The sequence below is a fragment of the Heloderma suspectum genome, chromosome 2, assembly GCF_057233095.1.
Source record: "Heloderma suspectum isolate Gila_16-S chromosome 2, 16-S_ref, whole genome shotgun sequence".
NCBI lineage: Eukaryota > Metazoa > Chordata > Lepidosauria > Squamata > Helodermatidae > Heloderma > Heloderma suspectum.
In genome coordinates, this window is record NC_139459.1 from 341,049,874 (window position 1) to 341,076,499 (window position 26,626).

The window sequence follows — 26,626 nt, forward strand, 5'->3', positions numbered from 1 at the left end:
AAATGCCTCTGATAGAATTTCTCAACTGGAGGCTTTCATGAGGAGATCCAATGTACGTATTACTGGGATTAAAAATCTGTCTAATGATGTAAAATTGCCTATTTTTGTGGATAAACTTTTGCATGAGATACTCCCTATTCCATCTGATTATTTACTTGATATTGAGCAGGCATTTCATGTGCCAAATGCTAAAGGGACTGATTACATGATCATAGTTCAATTTGCAAAAGTCTCCACAAAGAATTATATCCTGCGTTTGGCAAGAGAGGGTGGAAGCCTTTCCTGGAAACAAGATAAAGCTATGTTATTTCCAGACTACATCAAAGAGGTGGCGAATAAAAGAAGGCAATTTATCAAAGCAAAAAATATGGCAAAACGAATGAACGTACAATATTACTTAAAATATCCTGCTATACTTTGTATTGCATCTGAAGGTCAGATGAAGAAGTTTCAAAATCATGAAATGGCAGAGACATGGCTGAACATAAAAATGCGTGAGAATTCTGTTACAACGCCATGAACTGGAATCGTTAAACAAGCTTTGTTAACTGTTTGTGTTTAGTCTACATGATCCAGGCTAGCTCAGAAGATAAATGATTATATATATATTCGTTTACTCTCTTTCATCTTTTTTTCATACTTTTCTTTATATTTTTATTTCAAAATAGATAATATATCTAGTATAAAATATATTACTGACTGTTGAAGGTTTATATTAAGTTTTATTATTATATAACACTATATATTTTTTATTATTATTATTATTATTATTATTATTATTATTATTATTATTGGTTTCTGGGAATGAATTGTAGACCTGTTTCTTTGATATAAGATTGATGATATGATATTGAAATGTAAGGCTGTTTATTAAACTGTAAGATTGTTAAGGTTATGTATATCGTTTTTAAAATAGAAGGGCATCGGAGGCCGGGGGGGGGGGGGAGGTATTGGAGTTTAAACTTAATTCTTTAAAGGGGAGGGAGAGGGAGAGGGGGATGGAAGGGGAAAGAATATTCTTTTTTCTTCACTTCCTTTTCTCCTCCCTTTTCCTCCCCCCCCCTTTTCCTTCTCTCTTTGTTATTGTGGTGTCCTCATCAGAATATTGTATTGTTGGGAAATTGTAGTATTGATCAGGTTGTTGGTAATTTTGGTATTATTTCATTTATACAGATAAAATAAATAAAAATATATTCCAAAAAAAGAGAGAAGTTGTGAACTGCTTTTATGCATCTGCCCTGTCTCTAATTCCATTGTTTTGTTTTACCCCAGCAAAGGATAAACACTGAGAAACAGAAAGCTGTGTCTGCATTTCGGCATCTGAAGAATTTTCTAGAGGAAAAGGAGGGACTCCTGCTGGCCCAGCTGGAGCAACTGAAGGAAACATTTGTTAAAATGAGAGATGAAAGTCTCAGAAAACTCTCAGATGAGGTTACCCGCCTCGGTACCCTAATTGCCGAAGTAGAGAACAAGTGTCAGCAGCCAGCCAGTGAGTTCTTGCAGGTAAAGCGAAGGGTTGGTTCATGCTTTCATGCTTATTACTCTGTGTTTGCAACACAGTGGTGCTGTCAGGGCAGGATGTTGAGACAGAGGTCCAGAGCCCCATTCAGCAGAATTTATACATTACTTGCTAAAGATGGGTGAGACATAAAAACATTAAGTCCAGAATCTAAAATTACCCAGTTGTGCCACTGCAGCAACATCAAGAGTTAATTTGTGTGTGTGAATTAGCCATCACAGAGATCTGTCTGTAATGTTAGATCTGTAATGGCTAATTCACACACTACTTTCACGTCCCCTGATGTCATCTGCAATGAAGTACTTTTCAGTGTAGTTACTTTACCCATTCATCTGCTAGTCACGAAGTGTTATCAAGTGATGTGCATCAAATATGAATCAGCCCTATGGTTAATCTCTGCTGCACAAAAGGAACACCCCAGCCTTGTTAGCATTTTGCTACTTCTCAAAAGCTTGCTCTGTTGCAAGCAAAATAACTTAGCAGATCTTTCTTACTTTCCAGGGGTCACAGCAAGTAGTTCCTTTGTGCAAGATCAATTAAAGGATTTGTTATGCACACACACTTCCCTCCACTCACACACACACACAGTCTGCGCACCTCCTTTTCACTCTCTCAGTGAGCTGGTTCGCAGGACAGGTGGATAGTTAATAAGCTACAGTGGCTTATTAACCACTGGATGCGTGCTGCCTGATTTCCTAATTACCTTTGCTGGGCGTGGCTTGTTGTTACATGTGAACCCAGCAAATGTGGGTGGCTGGGGTAGTTAGCAAACCAACCAACAGCCCTAGAACAGGCCATGGTTTGTTAACCACCCCAGCCACCCACCCTTGCCAAGTCTGCTTGTAACAAGTTGTGCCTGGTGAAGGTAACTAGGGAAATCAGGTGGCACACATGGGCTTGGTTAATAAGCCACCCTGGCTTATTGAGCACCTACATGTTGTGCAAACCTAGTCAATGTACAAGATGCTGACCTTGGGAGCAGCTTACCTGAAGGATTGCCTTCTCCCTTAAGTACTTAACCTGAGATCATTGTTGGAAGCCTTTCTCTGGGTCCCCCTGCCAAGTGAGGTGCTATGGGGAAAGGGACTTTTTGCTGATGGTACCCTGATAATGGAATGCCCTCCCCAGAAATGTTACTTGCTGCTTTTTTGTTTGGTTTTATTGATGAGTTATTGGTCATGTATTTTAATATTTTATTGTTGTACATTTCCCAGATATTATAGGGTAGCATACAAATACTATAAGAAAATAAATACATCATTTGCCTATCTAAGGTCATTGTCACTAACCTAAATAAAACAGGATAGCAAAACAGGGAAATGCATTATTAAAAAAAAGAATCCAACTACCCAAAATGGAAGGTAAAGAAATAAATAAAAGTAGTCTGGGCTACAAACCCTGAGCTGTTTGCTTTCTATCTCTTCTCTCTAGGATATCAGAATCACCTTAAGCAGGTATGTAACTGTCAAGAATGGATCTTTCCCTTCACAATCAACACCACAATAGACATAGCTTCAGGCTAATATGATTCTATTTTGCTAGAGACTAGCCTCTCTGCAAATGCAGATTCAAGGAAATTCTCAGACTGCCCCGGGTCCTAACAACTAATCAACAATCTCTAAGCAGGGGAGAGGAACCAGGGGACAGAGAAGTTGCTGGCAGTTTGGGTATGAACCCCATGGCCCAGATAGCTTCATAGTGATGCCTCTCCCTTAGGGTGGCTCCCTCCTACATTGGCTTCCAAGAGTGGCTATCCGGGCAGAGCATCTGAGCCCTGCCCCTAACTTTTCCCTCTTAGCTTTGCCATGCACCCTAGTGTCAGTCAAGTCATGCCCCCACCCCCTCTTCCAAAACTTGAATTCCCACAGTGGAGGGAGGGGGCAGAGACTCATCCTGTGCTATCAATTTGTCAAGGCCATCAGAGGAAACCCTCCCAGTGTCTAGGCACTCTAGGGAGGGTCCCTCCCCCATGCTTTGATCTGGGAGGGTCCCTCCCCCATGCTTTGATCTAGCAGTTCTAACTCTGATTCAGAATCAGAGCTGTGGGACATCTGAAAAGGCTGGGACTCATCCCTGACAGTAACTACATATCTTCAAATAACTGAAAAGATTACTGGTAAAAAAGAGAAATCAGTTGCCTACCCAAGGGTAGTTTCAAACTACAGAGAGGTAGATCCAGATGATGGAATCGAGTAGATCAGGTGCAGAACCTCAGATGTAGGGACCACATCTGGACCTCCTGGGGTCCCAATCCAGCCTTCTGGAGTTACCCAGATGGTCCTGCCCCTTTCCCCCTGACCACCAATCGTTTGGTGGTCATCTGGGTTTTTCCCCCATTCTAAAATGTTGAAATGGGTTTCCTAAGGAGTTGTTAGTGGCAGTAAGACTTTTAAGCTACAATATGCTGGATTTGGGGGGGATTTTCACCCTGCCCCTCTTGCCTTCGACCCCACCGCCTTTGGCATAAGGCCCCCCGAGAGCTTCTCCAAAATGGAATTTGGCCCTTGGGCTGAAAGAGGTTCAGTACCCCTGCAGTAGATAATGTGGTACTACCATATGCCTGACCCAAGCCATCCTTATGCTGGGAGTAGGGAAACCTTTTCACCCTGAGGGTTGCATTGGCATTGGGGAAGCATGTCAGGGGCTCCATGCCAGCCTTGGCGGAGGGGGCCAGAGCCCAAAGTGGGAAGGGCCATCCTCCCTCTCCCTCTCTCTGTCTCACTCACAAACATGCTGCTAAAACATCTCTCTCTTTTCGAGCATTTCTACACAAGTCTTTTATTGCATGCTCATGATTGGTCACTCATGGAAGTTGCAGGTCCTTTGTATGATGTCATCAACCTCCAGGGCATCTCCCACACTTTCTGACCTTTATCTCAGTTTTTAAAAGATTGGGGTAATGCAGTGATAAATGTTAATCTACTTTAATGGCTGTGTGAAATTGTGCAGTTCTGCTATAACACAGTGCCATCTAGTGGCTGTATAATGAAACATGTAGAACTTGTGAAGTCCCAGAAAAAAAAGCCCATGTCAGCACGTGTAAGGACCTGAGCTTAATCCCACAAAGAATCCGGAAGCAGAAGCCCCAGTAAGTTGCGGGATAAAAAGTGGAGAAGCCCTTTGCTGCTATAGCAGCAGCAAAGAGGGTGCTACGGCTCCTTCAAGAATTGCTGCTTCAAGATGCTCGGGTAGGCTGAATCCAGCCCATGGGTTGGAGGTTCCCCACTGCTGCATCTCACCTATACCTCCATTTCCCCACAGAAAATGGCCTGTATGCCTTTACAGGAGATGATAATGTAAAAAAAAAAAAAAAGGGACTGTGTGCTGGGAAAGTTATCAGTAGCTTTGTATCATTCTCCAATAAGGTTATCTTGATAAATATTAGAGTGATGTTGTCTTAATCCCATTCTCAAATGGCAGAGTTAACTCATTATAAAAGGAGTAAAACACAGTATTTTCTGATATTAATCTAAAAACAAATGGTCTTGTGAAAAAGTGTTAATGTTTAAGGAGCCAAAAGAAGATTCTTCATTATAAATGCTGTTTAAAAAAACATGCATGTGTGAATCAGATGTGAAGCACCAAACAAAGAGGGCAGGAAACAATCCCTTATGTAGAGATGCTCCAACATAAAGGACAAAGTCAAGAATTCATGGAGAGGGGTGCCGAATTGGATTGGGACAGTAGTGTTAGGGAGGTTTTTTCAAACTCTTTCCCTTTGTGCCATTTACCTGCTGTAAATCCCCCCTGCCCCCCACACACATATTATTTAAAAACAAGAGAAGGGAAGAGAAGAACTAAAGGGGACTTGAAGGGTCTCTGTAGTGTTTTGGCCTGTGAAGTATTGCTTGTTTTTTAAAACTATCTGATTTTTGTTCTCTCTCCTCCAAGGTGTGAGAAGAAAGAATTTCAGAAGCCAAAAGACATTTCTCCTGAGCTAGAAAACAGCCTGAATAAACTAAGTAAAAAACAATACTGTTCTAACCACGACATTAAAGAAATACAAAGGTACAAAGAAAATAGAAGGGACTGTGGATATTTGAGTCTCTTTTTATTTATTTTTCTTGGTGGATGTATCCTGATATAGTGGAGGTGTGACCATTTCTTTTAATGGTGGGTTTACATTGTGCAAAATGGAAGATTTAAACAATACTAAACTTTCTTGCCATAAAAAAGTCAGTGCTGTTTTTGAACACAATATTGTATTTTTCCTGAAATATTTCTATTTATGTACATAAAATATTTCATTTGCTGTTAATGGTATCGAAGTGGTGCTTCTATACATTTTATCAGGTTTGCAGTCTCGGGGTGTGTGTGTGTGTGTGTGTGTGTGGTGGTGGTGGTGTACTCTTATATCCCACTCTTCTGCCTGATGATCAGGTGGCAGCTGTAGCCAAGAGTGCCTTTGCCCAACTTTGGCTGATGTACCAGCTGTGCCCTCTCCTGGGTACAGCAGATCTGGCCACTGTTATACATGCCTTGGTCACATCAAGATTAGATGACTGCAGTGCTGTATTTGGGGCTGCCCTTGAAAAGTGTTAAAAATTGCAGCTGGTACAAAATGTAGGTGGGACTTGCTGCTAGGAGCATATTACTCCAATGCTGTTTAATCTGCCCCAGTGTGTTTCTGAACTCAGTTCAAGGTGCCGATCATGACCTGTAAAGCTCTAAATAGTTTGGGACCAGGATATTTGAAGGGCTGCCTCCTGCCACATGAATCTGCCCGCTCACTGCCTCTGTCATCTGAGGTCTTGCTCCATATCCCTCTGACTTCAGAGGTGTGTTTTTTTGGTATCTGCTGCTAGAATGGTTTTAATAACTCTTTTAATGCTCTTTGTTGTGTTTTTGAAGTGTTTTTTTGTACATATTGTAACAGTACAATCTGTCTTGGGAGCCCTTCTGAGGGCTGAAAGTCAGGTTATAAGTAATTGTATAAACAAACAAACAACCCATTGCCCAAAGGTCACAGATTCAATAAATATGCTTTGGGAACACCTTACTGCCCCCATCATTTAAAAAAAAAAAAAAAAGCTATCAGCCAACACGGCCAAGGTAAAAAATTCGTTTTAGACCCCAAATGTGGTGATCAGTCAGACTAGGAGCACAGACAAACCCCATTCATCAAGTCATCTTAAATAAATGTCTTGGAACAAATGCAAATATTCCAATTATTGCAGTCCTTGATGCCTCAAGAAAATGAGAGTGAGGAAGGATACCATGGTAACTCTCTGGCTACCAAGTTTGTACTTGTGGGCTGTATCTACATTACAAAAATATCAGCAGTTTAACTGTCGTGGATTCCCTCAAAGAATCCTAGGAGTTGTGATCTGGTACGATGCTCAGAATGACCTCTTAGAGGACCTTAGCCTCCTTCCGTATCAGAAGTACAGATTCCTAGAACTACCTTCCCAGCCTGGTGCCCTCCAGATATTTTGGGCTACAACTTCCATCAGCACCAGCCAGCATGGTCAACAGTCAGGGATTATGAGAGTTGTAGTCTGAAACATCTGGAGGGCACCATGCTGGGGAAAGCTGTCCTAGAAAGTGGAAATGGCTATTAACCAGTTTAAGTCTGTAATATGGATATGTTGCTGGTGTGGTTCAGGTTAATGGACTGCAGGTACCAACTCCATTGCCTGATAAGATTCTTCCCCACTGGCTCCATATCTTCTCCCATGTATATCCCCCAGGACTTCTCATTTTTGTGCTCTGTATTCCCAGGTAAACAAACACTAATTGATTCTCTTTCCAGTTAATGTGACTCTGGATCTGGAGACGGCCAATCCTTTCCTCATCCTATCTGCTGATTTGAAAAGTGTACGACTAGGGACTATACAGCAATTACTACCCATCACTCCAAATAGATTTCTTTATGACTGCTGTGTGCTGGGCGATGAGGGATTCATCTCTGGGAAAATTACTTTTGTAGTGGATGTGGGATATTCATGTGGCTGGGCTGTTGGAGTTCCCAGAGAATCTGTAAGAAGAAACCAAAGAGTTCATTTTAAACCTGAGGAGGGGGTCTGGGCCCTTTACTTTGCCAGGGGGGAGTATCAAGCTCTTACTGGACCTTGTACTAAATTATCTCTGGCATGGAAACACAGGAAAATTAGAGTTTTACTTGATTATGAACATGGGGAAGTGGTCTTTTGTGATAATAAGAACAATGCTGAGATTTACTGTTTCAAAGCTTTGAAAATCTTCCCTTTCTGCTGGATCCCTGGTTTACAAGCAGACCTTTGGTTTTGCTCCTGGATGGAAGACAATATACAGCCTTTTGAGTAGTGGGCTTGTTAGTGTTCTTAAATGCAGCATTATGTTGTCTGTGATGCGGAAGCACCTAATCACAAGGAAAGAAAAGGGGAAACCCTCAAACAGAAGCCAAAATAAAAGTGTTCTGTATGAATGGAATATTTTGTTGTGGAAATTTGCATGATACAAACCCTCACACATCACTTTTTTCCAGCCAGTCTGCATGTCCTATTTTGGAGACGGTAACTAAATGTTTCTGATTAAGAAGTGCTGTGTGATCCAGGAAATCCTCAGTTCAAAACCTGCCTTTAGTAGTGGTGTTATAGCAAGACTTGGTTGCAGAGGTCCAGGTCCCCAATCAGCAGAGCTGGCTTACCACATTGTGAAGTAATGCATAATACCACCTAAAGAGCACCCCCTCAGTAAGACCATTTGAAGCCAGTGAAGTACTATTTAAAGAGGGCACCCCAATGTCATGAAGTCCCCGAAGTCTAAAATTACTGAAGTGCTCCACTCCTCACTTCAATCAAACTCATGAGGTGGCCTTAGGTAAACCATTGTTTCTTATTTATTTCCTTTGTATCTCAACCTTCCTCTGAGGAGCTCAGGGCGTCTTATTATTATAAAGGGTGGTTATTTTATACACGCAATAAACATGTGAGGCAGGTCAGGCAGACAGAGTGATTGGTTCTAGGTCACTCAGAAAATCATGGCTGACCTTGGGTCTCCTTCTAGCACTTGCTGACTCGGTCCCCCTACCCCATCTTTAATATGGGGATAATAATATTGGCCTACTGTGACAAATATTTGCGCCAGAAGCCTTTGCATCTAGCAAGACTGCGGCATCCACCTGTATAATAGGGCACCTTGCAAATATGTATCCAAAATAAAAGAGTTATTGGTCTTCCACATTTCTCTCATAACTTGCTACAGTTTCCTAAGCTATGATTTTCATAAAGAAGCAATGGAATATTAAGATATATTGCTGTATTCAGTTTGAATCAGTTTGTTTCTAACAGAAGCATTTGTGCTGATACACTGTGACTTTTGACTGAACCTTTCATGGACCTAGGAGCCTGCTATGGAAAAGATGAAATTTTCCCAGCTGAACTCAGGAAAGGAGTAACAGGTGCATCAGATAACAGAGCTGGGGAAAAGATAACTGCCACTTGGACTATTGTACACACTTTTGCTCATGTGTAGTGATGACACAAATAAGGGAACATGAAATATTGTAAGAAGTAAACAGGACCTATGAAAAAGATGCAGAGATGGGAGATTTACAGAAATGTGTAGCTTAGAAAAACTGACAAGATATGAAGCAAATATCACTCCAAATCATAGCTGGGAACTTTGGGAAAAATAATAACTAATTGTAAGAGAAATGTCCATTTGGAGAATATCACGTCAGCAGCACTAATAAGAAATCATTTAAATATGATGGAGGAAATACAGGGCCTTCAGAACCAAACATCAGTTCTCACAGGACGCAACACCTATCCTCAGGAGGACAATGGCACCAGTCATTGATTTCTCTGCTCCATTTTGCTCCCGGGTATTGGCTGAGATATTTTACTACTTTAAAGGCAATGGGCAGTAGCCAACGCTGCCTGTCTGCAAGCGGGGCCTTTTCTGTTCTGCGAGTGGCTAGCCCTGCCGATTCCATTCCGCAAGTGGAGCTCGCTACTTGCAGAATGGAGATTTAGTGCTTCCAGGGACAAGCCATTGGCAGAGCTCCCATATGCGAACTCTGTTGGCCTGCCCCGTTCCAGAAAAAAAGCATTTCTGCTTGTTTTGGGTTGCCGCAGCACTAATTCTCAGTTCCACAAGCGGTGGGCATCACTTGCAGAAGGGAATTGTTGGGGCTGGCCACCTGCAGGACTTCGCATAATGAATACTGCCCACAGCTCCTAGAACTAAACTTAAAATGCTTTTAAAATGTGTTTTGGTTGTAACAATGATGCATTTTTTTGTATTTGGTCAATGCTCTCATATCAAATGTGAATCATGTAGAAACTTCTTGAAATTTTGAAGTAAAAGATGAAAGGACATGCCTGATCTCAGAGTCCTATATTTAAAAAACTCTTGTGTGTTTTTTCCCAAACCAGGGATTTTGGAAACATACTAATTCCTTGGTGACAGTTTGTACCTGGAATATGACATTGGATACATTACCTGCTGATCTATGATCAGATACAAAAATACAAAATACAAATACAAAAATCCCATAGCATAATATTTCTAGACAAGGACAAATCTGTCATACTTCATTACAGGGCTGTTGTCACTAATATACAGGGCTGTTGTCACGGATTCCTTTTCTTCCACATTGACCTAGGCCTCAACTAGACTTTGGCAGATGGCACTAAGTGAATGAAGAGCAACAACACGTTACAGATAAGATGAAAGTGGTGGAAGGGGTTAGGGAAGGGGCCTGGTGATCTGAGGGAGGCAGGGTGTCCTGGTTAGAGATGGGACTTCACCACACATAATGGATCAGGTGCACAGTCTCGGAGTGCTCCTGGATCCATCATTGTTATTGAAGTATCTCTTAATTAAGAGATCTCTTGATTTCTTAATAGAGTATCTCTTAATACCCTGGTTATGTCCAGGAGATCCTTTCTATCAATTGCATGTGCTTTTTCTGGAGAGACCAGACACCCATCTATGACTTTATATCTTCAAGAACTGATTTCCACAATGTGCTTCCATGTTTGAAGAATGTTCAGAACAGCTGCCTATATCTGCCTGTTTCTTTGTGAATTATATTGACTTCCAGACCTTATTCACACATGTATTAAAAGATCTGCAACTTGAATATAATATCTCTTCCACACATATCAACCCTCATATCTTTTACAGGAGCCCTACATAAGGTTTCCTCTATCTAATTTTTATCGTGATTTTCCTCCAAGGAGCTCAGGGCAGTCTATTCCCCGCCCCCCATATTATCCTCACCACAACCCTGTGAAGTAGGTTAAGCTGAGAGATTAACTGGCTCAAGATCATCTAGTGAACTTCATGGCTATGCACAGAATTGATACTGCCTTAGGTCCAATCCCCTAACCAGCCTTCCCCAGCCTGGTGCCCTCCAGATGTTTTGGACTTCAACTCCATCAGCACCAGCCAGCATGGCCAGTGGTCAGGAATTATGGGAACTGTAATCCAAAACATCTGGACGGCACCAGGTTGGCAAAGGCTGCTATAACAACTACATCGCAGTGGCTTGTGCTATTCAGATTTGGTTGAGGGGCATGGTAGAACTCTCTTGGTAGCAGCCCACAAACTTAGATATTTTGTGGCTAAGTGTATAGAAGTTTGTGAACTCCTACTGAAAAAGTTCTACCATGCCCCTCAACCAAATCTGAACAGCACAAGCCAGTGTGGTGTGTTGGCTAACTTTTAGTCCTAGGAAGCCCACATTGGCAGACGTTAAGCACTACTGTAAGGTTTTTCTTTCTAGAGAGGTTTTTGTCTATTTTTAATATTTTCGTAGGACTGATTTTATAGCATTTGATTTTTCTAAACTGTATAGAAATGGATACAGATAGGTACTTGTGAGTTCACTATCTGATTGCTATGAATAAGCTTGCCCAGATGGAAGAAGGCTGCTTGGGTGTGATACCTTTGCCTGCAGGGGAGGGGCTCCTCCCTGGATCTTCCCACCTTGAGATTTCCAGCAACTGCCAGAGGCCCCTGAAGAGCTGTGGCTCCCACTTGCCAGCTCCCTCCAAATCTCATTTCATTGTCTCTCCCACCCACTTCATCCCACCACGACTGGTTTCTTTCTCCTGCTGCTCTTCCCTCAGCCCGATTCCAGTCCATTATTTTTCCTTTCTTGATCCCACAATCCTACATGCCCTCGCTGCAACGTAATATACATTACACTATATTCTTATTGTAACTAACACAAAGTATGTGTAATTGAAATAATCACATATTCTTCCCATCCTTCCATCCCCTCCCCTCATCCTCTCTTGTTTACTGTGTCTATTTTAGATTGTAGGGCCCTTGGGGTAGGGACCTGTCTCTGTAAAGCGCCATGTACCTAGATTGCACTAAATCAGCCATCCCCAACCTCCATGCTGGCTGAGGGATGGTGGGTGTTATAGTCCAACACATTTGGAGGACACTAAGTTGGAGGATTCTGATATAAATACATACATTTAAAAGTTTGGGGATTTAGAAAAAAAAAAGGGTTATGGAACATTGGCAATATTCCTTAATGGTCAATGGCCATGCTGTACCAGCCACATCTTTAAGTTAGAGCCATTTCAGATGCTGGCCTTCAATGAGAGCTAATGGCCAGGAAACAGCTGGAGATCTCTTTAGTATTGCAAATGGGAGACATATACCCCTCAAGGGAAGGAGCTGACCTTGGGGGGGGATGCAGTTTTGAGGAGACAGAATGAGAGAGAGAGCAAGATTGCTGAGTGATTTTGGTGGGGTGGCTCTATCTCTCTGGATATCTAATGTATAACAATAGATTTGCTGTTATGGAGCCCATAAATCCTTCCCCAACCTGAAGCCCTCCAGATGCTTTGGATTACAACTCCCATCATCTCTAGCCATTAGACATGCTGGCTGGGGCTGATGTGAATTATAGTCTAAAATATCTGGAGGGCACCAGGTTGGGGATTAAGTGTGTATTGAATCTCCAGCCAATCAATTTCAGTAGGTGAACTTAAGTTCTAGGGTTATTTGAAAGAAAGAAAAATGTTCTCTGTCTACTTTCTCTATCACACCATACAATTTCAATCCCCATCCCAGGTGTTGTCAATAATGATTGAAGAATTAACCAATACAGGGACATTATCTTATTAACCAATATTCTCTATAGCATCTTAATAATAAACCCTGAAGCTAAAAAACAGGGGTGGGGAACTTTGCGGCCCTTTTGATGTTGTTGGACTCCAACTCCCATCATCCCCAGCCAGGATAGCCAATGATAAGGGATGATGGGAGCTATCATCCAACAACATCTGGAGGGCCACCTGTGCTATCAAATGGCTTAAACCAGCCTTCCCTAACCTGGCGACCTCCGGATTTTTGGACTACAACTCTAATCAATTTCACCATTGGACATGCTTTTAGGAATGATGGGAGTTGCGGTCTAACACACCTAGAGGGCACCAGTTTGGGGGAGGACTGGTTTAAACTCTCGCTCACTTCCTTTTTCATTCATCCTACCCTAAGTCCTCTTTCCTGACTACTGACCTTAGAATGCTTCTGTCAATCAAATGCAGATCCTGATCTTAAAAAGAGATGTATGTGCCTCGGGGCAGGCTTGTTAGGCTTTGTCGCACGCACGTGCAGTTTAGGCTTCTGTGTATTTAACAGTTTCATGGTAGAAAGGACATGAGTAAGTGAAGTATTTCCTAACTCCACATCTCCACTATTGGTAAACGTTGATTTCACGCTCCCCTCCCCCGCCCGCACAAACGCACTACCTGTTTCCACCTCGGTCGCTTTCGGTTTCGTTTTCTAAACTTCCGTCATCTGTACAGCTCCCCACCCTCCTTTCCCACTGGCTATAATAGTTCAATATCCGAAAAGCCCATTGAAAAGCTGCAACCATAGTGGGTTTCAGTGTGGTGTTGAGTGGGGCGGAGTCAGGGGAATCTTTGTTGCTCTCGTTTGACTTCGACTGGAGGTTGCTCTCTGAGGTGGGTGTGTGAAACAGGTCGAGAGACGGTGGGGAGAAAGGTAAGTAGGGCTGGAGAGCAGTTTGCGATATGCTGGAGCAGAGGAGGGTGGGGTGGAGATGGGGAAGCTGAGAAGCAATGAAAGAAAACATAGAAAAGCGTCTGCAGGATGGTCCACAAAGAAGTATTATCTTCTTATAGGGCCGCAGTCAAGTTAAGAGTGACTTGGCTGAATTGCATGCTGCCCGGGGGTGGGGGTGGGGACGATAGTAGGTTTTATGGCTTATACTGGAAAAAACAGCTCAAAAGACTGATTTGAAACTTACTAGCAGTGTGGAGAAAAATCGATGACTTTTAAAAATGGATTTTAAAATTTAAATTGGATTCTTTTAATTTAATTCGATTTATTTTTTAAAAACATACTAATTAGTACAAATAACATACTAATTTTCTCTCTCACTTAAAAAACATAGTTACAATGAAATCTCATCATAAAAATGCTAAACCTACACTTACTTTCCCATAACAATGGAGTTACCTACCGCTGAAATATGAGCATTAAATTTCTGTTTTTCTTGTCAGGGAAATGCCTTTGCCCTGCAGAACTACCAGCTCTTGCTTCTTGAAACTGTTTCTCTGACTAAAGTGATGTGTGCAAAGACATAGGCTGGCTAGGATTGTTGGTCTGTGCTTATGTGGTGGTGGAGTTGGGCCAGGCAAGGCAGAGGAGTTATGGCAGAAAGACAATATAGCAGGGTGGATAAAATGCTTCTCTCTCTCTCTCTCTCTCACACACACACACACACACACACCCTTGGACTATTAAACCTTGCTTTTACCTATCCCTCACAGACATTTTGTTTTTGTTTGCTACTTTTTTGTTTTGTGAGGGCAAGGTTGGGCCAAGATGGAGCGAAGCAGAAAGCAGCAACAGTGGAAAGAAAAAGAGAAGACAAAATTGTCCAGTGTGCATCTTCCTGTATTCTCATACCAAGGCTGCAATCTTTGACCCACTTACCTAGGAGTAAGCCCCATTGAACTCAATGGAACTGTGGCCACTGTGTGAACAGAATGCTGGACTAGATGGACCCCTGGTCTGATCCAGCATGGCTCTTCTTATGTTCTTATGATCTTATTTCTGAGGTGACATGAAGAGGATTGTGTTGTTAACTTCAAACTGTCATGGAAAGACCCTGTGTGGGAATATTGTAAAGACATTCCTTCTATATAGGTTGAAAAGGAAAGCATGCGAAATATATACAGTGAGACAGGGATGCAAAGCCTGCTTGTAAGAATGGAACTGTAAATAATACTTTATTAGCTTGCAAATTAACATGGCGTAGTGGTCAGATTTGCACAATTTTCAGGAAACATGAAAAAGTTTCCATGGGGAACTTGATTTAAATCAGTGATTTGTACCGACCTTTTTGTGTCGATTTAAATCCTTGATTTAAATCAATCCACTCTACTTGGCACTGCAGGAGAGGTGGGTTTGAGGATGGTCTCTGCTGATTTTGAGGTAGAAATGGCAAAAAAAATTGCTTGTTTATCAGTTTAAAGTCTGATGAGTACCCTTCAGCACTTTGACAGGTATTGTTTTTTTCCCCCCCCATAGACTTACATTATTTATTATTTATTTATTTATTGCATTTATATCCCGCCTTTTTTCCTCTTGCAAGGAACCCAAGGCGGCTTACATTATCCTCCTCCTCTCCATTTTATCCTCACAACAACCCTGTGAGTTAGGTTGGGCTGAGAGCCTGTGACTGGCCCAAAGTCACCCAGTGAGCTTCCATGGCTGAGTGGGGACTAGAACCCGGATCTCCCGGCTCCCTGTCCAGCACTCTAGTCACTACACCACACCGGCTTACATGAAGTTCACTTTGTAGTATAATTTCTCCATTTGTACAGCATCTCTTGGAAAACTGCTTGTTATCTTAGGTAAGGGAGAAGGTGTAGTATGTGCTGTATCCCAGAAGAAGTAAGGTATTTGTAGGTTTTTTTAAAGTGTGATTTTTTTTCACCTCATTTTAGGCTATGGAATTTCATAAGAGCAGGATGGGAGGGGGAATCGAATGGTGTGCAGGCAGCCCTCTGGTGGAATGGCAGCATTTAAACTTTTTGTTACTGAGGAGCCACTGAAGCGAGATTCTTTCTCAGGGGATTGTAAGGAGGACAACAGAGTTGGTTAAGGAAGTTTTTGCCCTCTCCCCCCCCCCCGTTACTTGTCAGTAGGTACTTGACAACCAAGTGTCAGTAAATGAGGCCTATAATTACTTCTGTGTCCTGGACTGCACTGCTAGAGACAGGTTTTATTTTAAGCAACAGCCTACCTTTAGGGAACATATCACTATTGGACTCCCTTCCCTCCATTTTATTTCATTGTTTAGAGCCTTACTTTAAACCATTTATGCCTGTGGATGTGTGTTTTGCTTCCCTGCCCCCACTTCCCCCTTCCTTGTTCAATGAATCCTATTTCTTATTTTATAAATTGCTCACTATTTTTCCCCATCTGCTTTCAGGGAATAGGGGTCCTGGTGGGCTGGAGGCACTACACGATAGTCTGAGGTCACCATCTTTCTCCCTCATCCACTACTGTATATATGAAACCAGGTCCCATGGATTTCACCACCCCACAGGATTGATGGTAGGGAAAGTGGGGTTACATTTGGAAGCATCACTAGGATCTAGGCCCCTTCCAACTCTGTCATTCTGTGTGGATGTTATGGGTTTCCAGTTGGTCCTTGTATTATGGAATGGTAGCTTCAGCTGCATAGACTCCATGTGTCTGTTCCAGCAAACAGACAAATCTGGGACTTGGCTGTACCACTCTGCCACTGACAACCATCCAGCTTCAAGGCAGAGGTGACACTGGAACTAACCACAGGATAGGATACCATATCATATGCATATAGCCTAAATAGCATGTCATTTCCCAGCATTTTGGAGCTTGAGTGAACATGGAAAGCCTTTATGTAACATGTAATACCAAAAGGTTTTTTGTTTATTGAATTTATTTAAGTATGTGGGTGAAAGAAGAGAATGGGTTGTGAGGAGGGTATTTTGGAGAAGAAGAGGACTAATCAGGTTCCCTCCTCAACCAGTGAAGAAGCGCAAAGAAAATAAGTGTGGTGGAGAAGTTTGACTTCAACATCAGTTTTTCCTAGCACTTTTATTTCCATGGCAGAAAAAGCTGTACCTGTTGAATTTCTGTCATCCTGTTGATAAATGCTCATGAGCAGCAGGACCAGGTAAAAAGGTGGTGACTAAAAACACACACAATAAAAATGAACCGTACTTGGTCATAAGAACATAAGCCTTGCTGGATTAGATGCCTATCTAGTTAAGTATCCTGTTTGTTTGTCTTTAAGGTGCCACGAGACTCTTTGTTGCTTGTGCAATTTCCCACAGTGGCCAGCCATGCCTCTGGGAAGCCCACAAGCAGGACATGAGCACTAGCCCTCTCCTATTGTTTCTTAACAGCTGGTATTCAGAGACATAGTACTCCTGGGCTGGATGCGCCTGATCTCGGCAGCTAAGCAAGCCTTGGTTAGTACTTGAATGGGGAACCGCCTGGGAATTAGGCTTCCTGCACTGAGCAGGGGGTTGGACTCCATGGTTTTGTGGGCAGCTTCCAACCCTATGATTCTATGATCCTAGAGGTAGCATATAGTCATCATGACTAGAAGCCATTGATGGACACACAGTATGGGCAGGCCTGCAAAGCTGATGACCCTCCAAGCAGAATGCAGCTCTCAGTCATGTTTCATGGCTTGCCAGGCTCTTTACATCCAGCTTCATGTGTTCAAAAACAATGTTTTGCTATGATCCAGAGCCCTCTCTGCCAGATTTTCTGGACTGCAGTCTTTTGTGCCATCATTGATACACAATTGCTACTTGGCCACTGTGTGAACAGAATGGTGGACTAGATGGACCCTTGGTCTGATCCAGCATGGCTCTTTTTATGTTCTTATGCTTATTTCGGTTGTCCTATGAAGCAGGTAGCAAAACTGAGGAACTTACTGAGTTCCTGGTAGATTGTGTATGTATGATTTGATGGTTCACAGGTTGTACAGGCCTGCCCTGAAATGTACTTGTGGCCTTCCTATGTAGAAGCAGTATTCATGCAGAAATCTGTTGTGTGAACAGCACTTAGCCTGTAGTCTTGCAATGATGAAAAGCTTGAAATAGAGCCAGTGTGCTGTAGTGGCTAGAGTGTTGGACTGGGAGCCAGGTGATTCGGGTTCTGGCCCCCACTTGGCCATGGAAGCTCACTGGGTGACTTTGGGCCAGTCACAGACTCTCAGCCCAACCTACCTCACAGGGTTGTTGTTGTGAGGATAAAAGGGAGAGAAGGGGGATAAGGTAAGCCGCCTTGGGTTCCTTGCAAGAGGAAAAAAGGTGGGATATAAATGTAATAAATAAATATATGTGTACTAGCCTGCTCATACATGGTGCTTATACTTCTCCAAGTGGTGAGAAATTCCAGTTTGGTTACCTTTAGATGAGTGTGTACTGGAGACTTACAATGTTTTGTAGTATTCTCATTATATACAAATATAGATGTAGAGCATAAATGGAGGCAGAGAGCCACTCCTACAAGGCAATGAATCAGATACCCCCACATTGAATCCCCAGAGTGTGGCCCAGCATCCCAACATGCCTCACCTTTAGCTAACTCACAGCTCCCCCTCTGTCTCTTCCAAAACGTTGTTTTTGTACAGACACTCAGACACACATGCCCAAGCACTCAGAAACCACCTCTGCCGGTAACTTGCTTTCAGGGAAACACCCTAAGCCATTAAAAGAACATTACTGGTTCCGTGGTGAAATGCCTGACCCCTGTACCTGTCACTTTATTCAAAACATGAATAGCAGACCATTTCAGGGTAACTGAGATAGGGTAAACCCCTGACAATAGCTCTGGCAGTCAGTCTGAAATAAAAAGGAACTAGCTCTGTTTTGATTTACAAATGGATCCCTGCCTGCTCACTGGGAGGCAAGTCTTAACATGTTTACAGGTCTGCCTGTGACCATGCTGTGGGGGCTGTAGTAATGATGACTTCACCCTTAAACAGTGCGCAGTGACAGGGAAGGAAAAGATGCCCTTGGGTGGCAGTCCTATTCACACTGATCCTGCATCAGAACAGGCTGTTAGGCAATGATAGTTGGTGTGGGAACAGTGGCTGTGAAAGTGCGCGAGTATACCTCCCCACTGAAATGTTGGAGTTTATAGGAGTTTGGCCAACCTTCTATAAAGCACAACAAGATTCTTTACTCCAGGAAGAGTATTCATCAATTTTGTGCATCTAATAGTTAAAACACTTCTTCGAATGCACCTTGTAAAACTTCCCACTGCTCCCTCTGTGTCTGATTGCTAGTGAGATGAGCACTTCCTGATTGCACAAAGGGAACGCCTGTCCTTCTGAGCAAAAACGAAAGTAGACTTTATTCCTATGCTTTACAGCGAAACGACACCAATGGCTGCTCCGAATCCAGAAAAATCCCTCCAGGATGAAGCCACTTGTTCCATCTGCCTGGATTATTTTCAGAATCCGATGATGATCATCGATTGTGGGCACAACTTCTGCCGAGACTGCATTGCCCAGTGCTGCAAAGTGTCCATTGTCAACTTGTTCTCCTGTCCACAGTGCAGGAGGTCCTTTCCCTGGCAAAACCTCCGACCCAACAGGCACCTGTGGAACATTGTAGAACTGGCCAAGCAGTTCAGCATGCAACGGGCAAAAGAAGCAGGAGATCAGAATCTGTGCGAGAAACACCAGGAGCCCCTGAAGCTCTTCTGTGAACAGGATCAAACTTCCATCTGTGTGGTGTGTGATAGGTCCAAGCTCCATAAAGAGCACAGCGTCATTCCTATAGAGGAGGCAGCTCAGGGTTACCAGGTAATGGTGGGGGGTAGCTGAAAGTCTTTCCCCAAAAGCTAGGTGGGGTGATGGGAGTTGTAGTCCAACACAACTGAAGGGCATCAGGTTGGGGAAGGCTGGTTTATGGGAACAAGCTTTTTGGTAATGTTGTTGTTATGATTCTAAAGGAAGGGTTAGTTAAGGGCAATGCATGTTGAGTAGAAGTATAGCTTCCAAATCCTGTGAAGTACTAGTTCCCCTCTATTCAGCACTGGTTAGGCCTCATCTTGAGTACTGTGTCCAGTTCTGGGCACCGCACTTTAAGAAGGATGCAGACAAGCTGGAGAAGGGTTCAGAGGAGGGCAACGAAGATGATCAGGGGACTGGAAACAAAGCCCTATGAGGAGAGACTGAAAGAACTGGGCATGTTTAGCCTTGAGAAGAGAAAACATAGGATAGGACATAGGGAGACATAGGGAGATAGGATAGCGCTCTTCAAGTACTTGAAAGGTTGTCCCAGAGAGGAAGGACAGGATCTCTTCTCGATCATCCCAGAGCGCAGGACATGGAATCATGGGCTGAAGTTACAGGAAGCCAGATTCCGACTGAACATCAGGAAAAACATCCTGACTGTTAGAGCAATATTTAGGGATGTACAAAAGTCACTTACCTTGAACGAAATTTGATTTGCGGTGGGGGGGAGGCGCTCTGTCCCTCCCCCCGAAATTCAGGCAGAGGGGGAGGTGCTCCGTCCCTCCCCCCCGAAATTCTGGCTGGGGGGGGAGGCGCTCCATCCCTCCACCCCTGAATCCTGGCTGGCCGGGACGCAAATGGCGGCGGCCATAGCCGCCGCTGTTTGCATCCCTGCAGTCAGCCGTGATAGGCTACGTAAATGTTTACATAGCCTATCACGGCTGAGTAAAAAGAAAAAAAAACAAAACCGCGCGTACTCAAATGGCGGCGCCCATGGGCACCGCCATTTGCGTTCCTTATTTTGGCATGTCTAGTCTACGTAAACATTTACGTAGACTACGGCGAAAATAAGGGGAACACAAATAGCGTAGCGTTTCTGCTATTTGTGTTCCCCTTATTTTTGCCGTAGTCTACGTAAATGTTTACATAGACTAGACGTGCCAAAATAAGGAACGCAAATGGCGGCGCCCATGGGCGCCGCCATTTGCGTACGCATGGTGTTTTTTTTTTTCCACTCACCCGTGATAGGCTACGTAAACATTTACGTAGCCTATCACAGTATTTTTTAAAAATCTAGCCGTGATAGGCTATGTAAATCTTTACGTAGCCTATCACGGTTTGTTGTTGTTGTTGTTTTACTGGAAATGGCGGCGGCGGCGGCAGCCGGTCGGAAGACTGGCCACCGCCGCCGCCAGGTGGATTCGCCCAAGGCAAGTCCCGTCCCGGGGGGGCGGGGGGGGCAGACTGTTTCGCCACCAATTTCGGGGGGCTGAGTGCGCTGGCATTCGGCCTCCCTGAGATTCATGGAGAAATTCTCTGACATCCCTATTTGACTTAGATTCCTGCATTGAGCAGGGGGTTGGACTTGATGGTCTTACAGGCCCTTTCCAACCCTATGAATTGTGGGAGGGAGCATAATGAGAGAAAACCAGCCATCTACAAACAATGAAACAAACTCATAATCCATGGAGATTCTCTTGTGAAAGGGGAATCTTAGAAGACCAGGGAATTGGGTTGAATTCATTTATTTGTACAGAGGAAGCTGCCTTGTACCACAGCAGACTATTTGCCCCTCTAGCCCAGTACTGTCTGCTATGATCAGCAGTGGTTATGTCTGGCAGAAAATGGATTTTCCCATCACCTGCTTCCTGATACTGGAGATGCCAGACATTGAACCTGGGGATTTCTGTATGCAAAGCATGACCTCTACAAGTATGTTTCCTTCCTGGTTTGCCACACCAGAGCCTTGAGGTCTCTGGTGTGGCAAATGGGTGCTGTAAATGTAAGGTGCTAAAAGAAAGGTTGCTGTGATTTTCATACAAAATGGAGGACTTGGTTCATCTCTTGGCTATTATGAGATCTCTTAGTTGCTGACTAAGGGGAATTTAGGTGAAGCAAGAAACCTTCAAACCTGTCTTGTGTCCAACCATGAAAAATACATAGATGACATTCATTTTCTTAATCTCCAGATGGGGGTTCAGGTGGGGGGCTGGAAGAAATGCTTTGTTTCATTTGAAGCTGGTGTCTGAAAGAGGCTGGAGAAACAGTTATGGATCAGTTTAATATAGCAGAAAATGCAAGTTAGCGGTGGGATGTTATTTAGATTTTAGAGGTCACTACAACACTGAACTTTATTAATTCTCACCCAAATTGGCAATGCTGATGTTGGTTACTAGTTCCCAGTTCAGTTTTTGCACAAAAACAAAGCTCAGTCAGTAGACTTAAATAAGGGATCAAAGCATCTCTGCACTCCAAAATAACTTTGAACTACCCCATATACTACAGTTGCAATCAAAAGTATTGAACCCCCATTGCAAATCAGGTTTATTGTCAAAATTTACAGACTTTCAGCTGTTTGCAGTGAACAAATCAAACAAAAGCAATTGAAATAGCTCAACACAACAAATGCTTCAAGTGGTTTCCCCGAATTCAACTGAAAATGCAACTTATAATGACTTCTCCAGTCTCAAAAGTATTCAACCCCTTCATAGCAAGCATGTTTAGTACCGAAGATGTTCTGTTTAGAACAGAATCCCTCACCACGGCACAAATATGCAAAACAGGTGTTGTCTCAAGCACACCTGATGCAACGAATCAAGGGCTTCATTAGTTGCACCAGGTGTGCTTGAGCTGGAACACATGACATACCTGAACCGGCTAGGGGTTTGTTGAGTGTCACGGTTGGACTGCATGTGAGAAATATGGCTATGTCAAAAGAATGGTCCAAAAAGTTAAGAGAAGAGAGCATCGCCCTTCACAAACAAGGAACAGGATACAAAAAGATAGCGAAGGCACTGAATGTTCTTAGAGACACCGTTGGAAGCATAGTTCGCAAGTTCAGAGTTAAAGGAACAGTGGTTACGCTACCTGGACAGGGCAGAAAAAGGAAGCTATCAACAGCTGAAACCAGATTTCTGAGAAGGCAGGCTGAGAAAAACCCTCGATTGACTGCAAAAGACCTGCAGCAAGACTTGGTGGCAGCAGGCACTGAGGTTTCAGCGAGCACAGTAAGGCGCGTACTAAACGCAGAAGGTTTCCATGCCAGAACTCCAAGACGTACACCACTACTGACCCAAAAGCACAAGAAATGTCGGCTCCAATATGCTCAAAATCATATAAATAAGCCACAGAAGGTTGGGGATTCTTTTCTGTGGAGCAATGAAACAAAACTGGAACTTTTCAGCCCAATGGATCAGCGGTATGTCTGGAGGAAGAAGAATGAAGCATACGCTGAAAAGAACACTCTGTCTACAGTTAAGCATGGTGATGGCTTGGTGATGCTATGGGGCTGCTTTGCATCTTTTGGCACTGGAAACCTGCAGCGTGTGGAAGGCAAGATGGATTCATTGAAGTATCAGGAAATCCTACGAGAAAACATCATGCCGTCTGTGAGGAAGCTGAAGCTTGGGCATCATTGGACCTTCCAACAGGACAATGATCCCAAGCATACCTCAAATTCCACCAAGGCCTGGTTGCAGAAGTCGTCCTGGAAGATTCTACAGTGGCCATGACAGTCACCTAACTTGAACCCCATAGAAAATCTCTGGTGGGATTTGAAGAAGGTGGTTGCAGCACACAAACCCAAGAATATTACTGAACTGGAGGCCATTGCTCATGAGGAATGGGCTAAGATTCCTCAGGAACTCTGCCAGAAGCTGGTGTCTGGCTATGTATCTCGTTTGCAGCAGGTCGTAACAGCAAAAGGGTGCTCTACCAAGTACTAAAGATGCTTGCCATGAAGGGGTTGAATACTTTTGAGACTGGAGAAGTCATTATAAGTTGCATTTTCAGTTGAATTTGGGGAAACCACTTGAAGCATTCATTGTGTTGAGCTATTTCAATTGCTTTTGTTTGATTTGTTCATTGCAAACAGCTGAAAGTCTGTAAATTTTGACAATAAACCTGATTTGCAATGGGGGTTGAATACTTTTGATTGCAGCTGTAGGAGTATCTCTACACCAGCCTAAAATCCTGCATTTAAAACGGGGCCTTCTGCTTCTGTTTTAAATGCAGGATCACAACGTACTCCGTTTGCATGCACTTCCTTTCCCCCCTCCTTCTCCTCCTTATCTGAGCGTTCCATATGTTTCAGTATACAGCTGCTAAATGGTGCTGTGGTTTAGATCCTCTTATTGCAGCTTTTCCTTTTTCACAAGGGAACTGAAGCGGAACTCAAGCGTGGTAATATGATAGCTCATTATCTCCAATCTTTTAAAAAATGGAATAAAAATCATTTAGTGCGGGAGACGCCCTGGAGGTTGATGACGTTATCTAAAGGACCTGCAAACATCCGTGAGTAACCAATCTCAGTAGGATAAAAGCTCCATGTGAAGAAGCCCTCTATCTCCACGACTGGGGAGGGGACTGTCCCAGTAGAGATCCGAGATCATTCTCTCCAATGAAAACCACTGTTTTTGTGCCACATTAATTAATATATGTTGATCCCCATACCACAGTTACAATAAGGAATACTGTACACACCCCACTGTGCCACCCTTAATGATATACCGATACCTCCAGGAAAGTGTCATCTGCTAGATGGCACTGAATTATGTTTGGCCCAATGCAATATGCATTATTTAGAAGTTACCTAAGAATAAATAATGTTAACTGCTTCCGGAATATATGTTTTACAAAAAGAAAAGCATTACCCATGAATTCAGAATAGTGCTTAAGAAAGAGATCATTGCAGAAATGTACAAATCAGCATTATTTACAGATTCATGCTGAATATTTTTAATATGTTCAGTGGTATATAAATCTATTAAATAAAAATAATAATTACAGAGAGATGCACTTCAAGGTAGATGGGTTTTTACATGTAACATTATGGAAAATTGAATTGAACACTTTAAAATTGCAATAATGTTTTTTCTTGATGAGTTTCATTTTTCTTCATTTGTAATATAACTGTAATCACAATTTTCTGTCTTTCTTATAATAATTTAGTGGAGAAGCGATAATTTACAGAGGTGACTATCCAGGAGTTCTGGGTGTATGATTTGTGGAGACAAGGGTAAGGGATGGTTGGCAAAGGCTTGCGTCCGAGCAAACCATTGGGCCAGATGTGATTCAATGCCATCTTGTACAGGAAACTGCTCTGGAAATTGTAGTGTGTGACTTGGGGTGACCCAGAGTTTATTGTTGGCTACACAGCCTCCATTTCTTTTGCTTTTCTACATACACTGGCAATTATTGGCATGGTGCCATGACAGTGTCCTGGGCCCAGAATGTTGGACCAGATGTGATTCAATGCCATCTTGTAGAGGAGGACACTTTCCTGAAGGTATAGGTGTATAATTTGGGGTGCACCGGTGTATAATTTGGGGTGCACAGCCCCTGTTCCTTATTTGTCATCTGGGAACATCACACATTGATACGTGTTGTGCAAAAATGACTGTTTTGATTTGAGAGAATTCTTTTAGATCTCCAAGGGAACAGCTCCCCACCACCCAGTCAAGGAGGGAAAAATATGGAGTAGTCCAAATCTTATTTTGGGGTGCAGGGGTTTATAAACTTTAGTACCTTCTTAAGTTTACCAGTTGAGTTCTGTTTCAGACTTCCATGTGTTATCCCAGATTGGTTGTTTAGTTGCCTGTGTATGCGAGAAGGAAATATTAAACTCAAAAATGTGTATATCTGTCTCAGGAGAAAATACATCGCTATCTGCAGTCTCTGAAAGAAGAGAGGAACAAGGTTTTATCCTTTAAATCAGATGCAGCGGAGCCAAGCCTAGATCTGCTGGTAGGTGCTTTTATAATCTGAAGGCAGTAGTGCAGGCAAGAGTTAGCAGCAGTGTTTGCTATGAGCTGGCTGTCCTTTGTGGGCATTTGGCACCTGGATTCTAAAGGTGGTGACCTGTCCAAGACCACCCGAGTGTCAGGAGCGCCCTAGCTGCCTCTTTAAGTCCCCTCCAATAGCCAACACATGACACAGACGAAAGGGATTCTTTTTAAGACTTAATTCCTTTACAACTTAATGGTGGATGATATGAGGAGGGCTCTGGATAGGGGCAAATGCTCCTTCCTTGTTCTCCTTGACCTCTCAGCGGCTTTTGATACCGTTGACCACAGTATCCTCCTGGACCGCCTGGAGGGGTTGGGCATTGGAGACACCGTATTGCGGTGGTTCTGGTCCTTCCTCTCCAGCAGGTACCAGAGGGTAGCACTGGGAGAGGAGGTTTCAGACCTGTGGTCACTCACTTGTGGGGTGCCACAGGGTTCCATCCTCTCCCTGATGCTATTTAACATCTATGTGAAGCCGCTGGGGGCTATCATCAGGAGGTTTGGGGTGTGGTGTCATCAATATGCGGATGACACGCAGCTCTACCTCTTGTTCAAATCTTCACCAAGGTTGGCCGTGGAATCCCTGTCCAAATGTCTGGAGACAGTGAGTGGCTGGATGGGGAGGAATAAGCTGAAGCTGAACCCTGACAAGACCGAGGTACTTTTGGTGGGAGACAAGAGGAGGCTGGGGGATGTTGACCTGGTGTTGAATGGGGTATGGTTACCCTTGAAAGACCAGGTCCACAGCCTGGGGGTCATTTTGGACTCCCAGCTGTCCATGGGGGCTCAGGTGTCGGCTGTGAGTCGGACAGCACTGTATCAACTCCATCTGATACGGTGGCTGCGCCCCTTCCTTCCCGACCATCTGCTCCCATCGGTAGTACATGCCCTGGTCTCCTCTTGTTTAGACTACTGTAATGCACTCTACGTGGGGTTACCCTTGAAGACGGTTCGGAAGCTGCAGCTGGTACAGAACGCGGCGGCTCGCCTGATTAAAGGCAGCCGCCGGCGAGATCACATCACTCCAGTGCTGAAGGAGTTGCACTGGTTACCAGTTGTTTTCTGGGCCAAATTCAAGGTGTTGGTTTTGACCTTTAAAACCCTATATGGTTCCGGCCCAGCCTATCTTAAGGAACGCCTCTAGCAACACCAGACAGGCCGCTTAACAAGATCAGCCTCGGATGGCCTTCTCTCTGTCCCATCAGCCAGGACTGCTAGACTGGTGGGGACGAGGGAGAGGGCCTTCTCTGTCGTGGCCCCCACTCTGTGGAACTCCCTCCCTAGGGAACTCTGCCATGCCCCCCTCTTTAATGAGCTTCCGCTGTGCATTAAAAACATGGTTGTTCAGGCAGGCATTTGGGGTGGGTT

At 43.6% G+C, this 26,626-nt stretch overlaps 1 protein-coding gene across 7 annotated transcripts in view; it reads left to right on the plus strand.

The window, feature by feature from the left end:
* The first annotated feature begins 1,018 nt into the window (after positions 1–1,018).
* Positions 1,019–26,626, plus strand: part of LOC146355222 (zinc finger protein RFP-like) — a 35,920-nt gene continuing 10,312 nt past the window's right edge. Inside the window, exons 1-5 of one of the 7 annotated variants that reach the window (XM_084830316.1) lie at positions 1,019–1,503; positions 2,951–2,973; positions 5,411–5,527; positions 18,884–19,319; positions 25,122–25,217. In XM_084830316.1, coding sequence (XP_084686442.1) covers positions 1,396–1,503; positions 2,951–2,973; positions 5,411–5,527; positions 18,884–19,319; positions 25,122–25,217 — 780 coding nt within the window. In that variant the 5' untranslated portion in view covers positions 1,019–1,395. The other 6 variants (XM_084830319.1, XM_084830320.1, XM_084830317.1 and 3 more) reach the window with 6 other exon arrangements.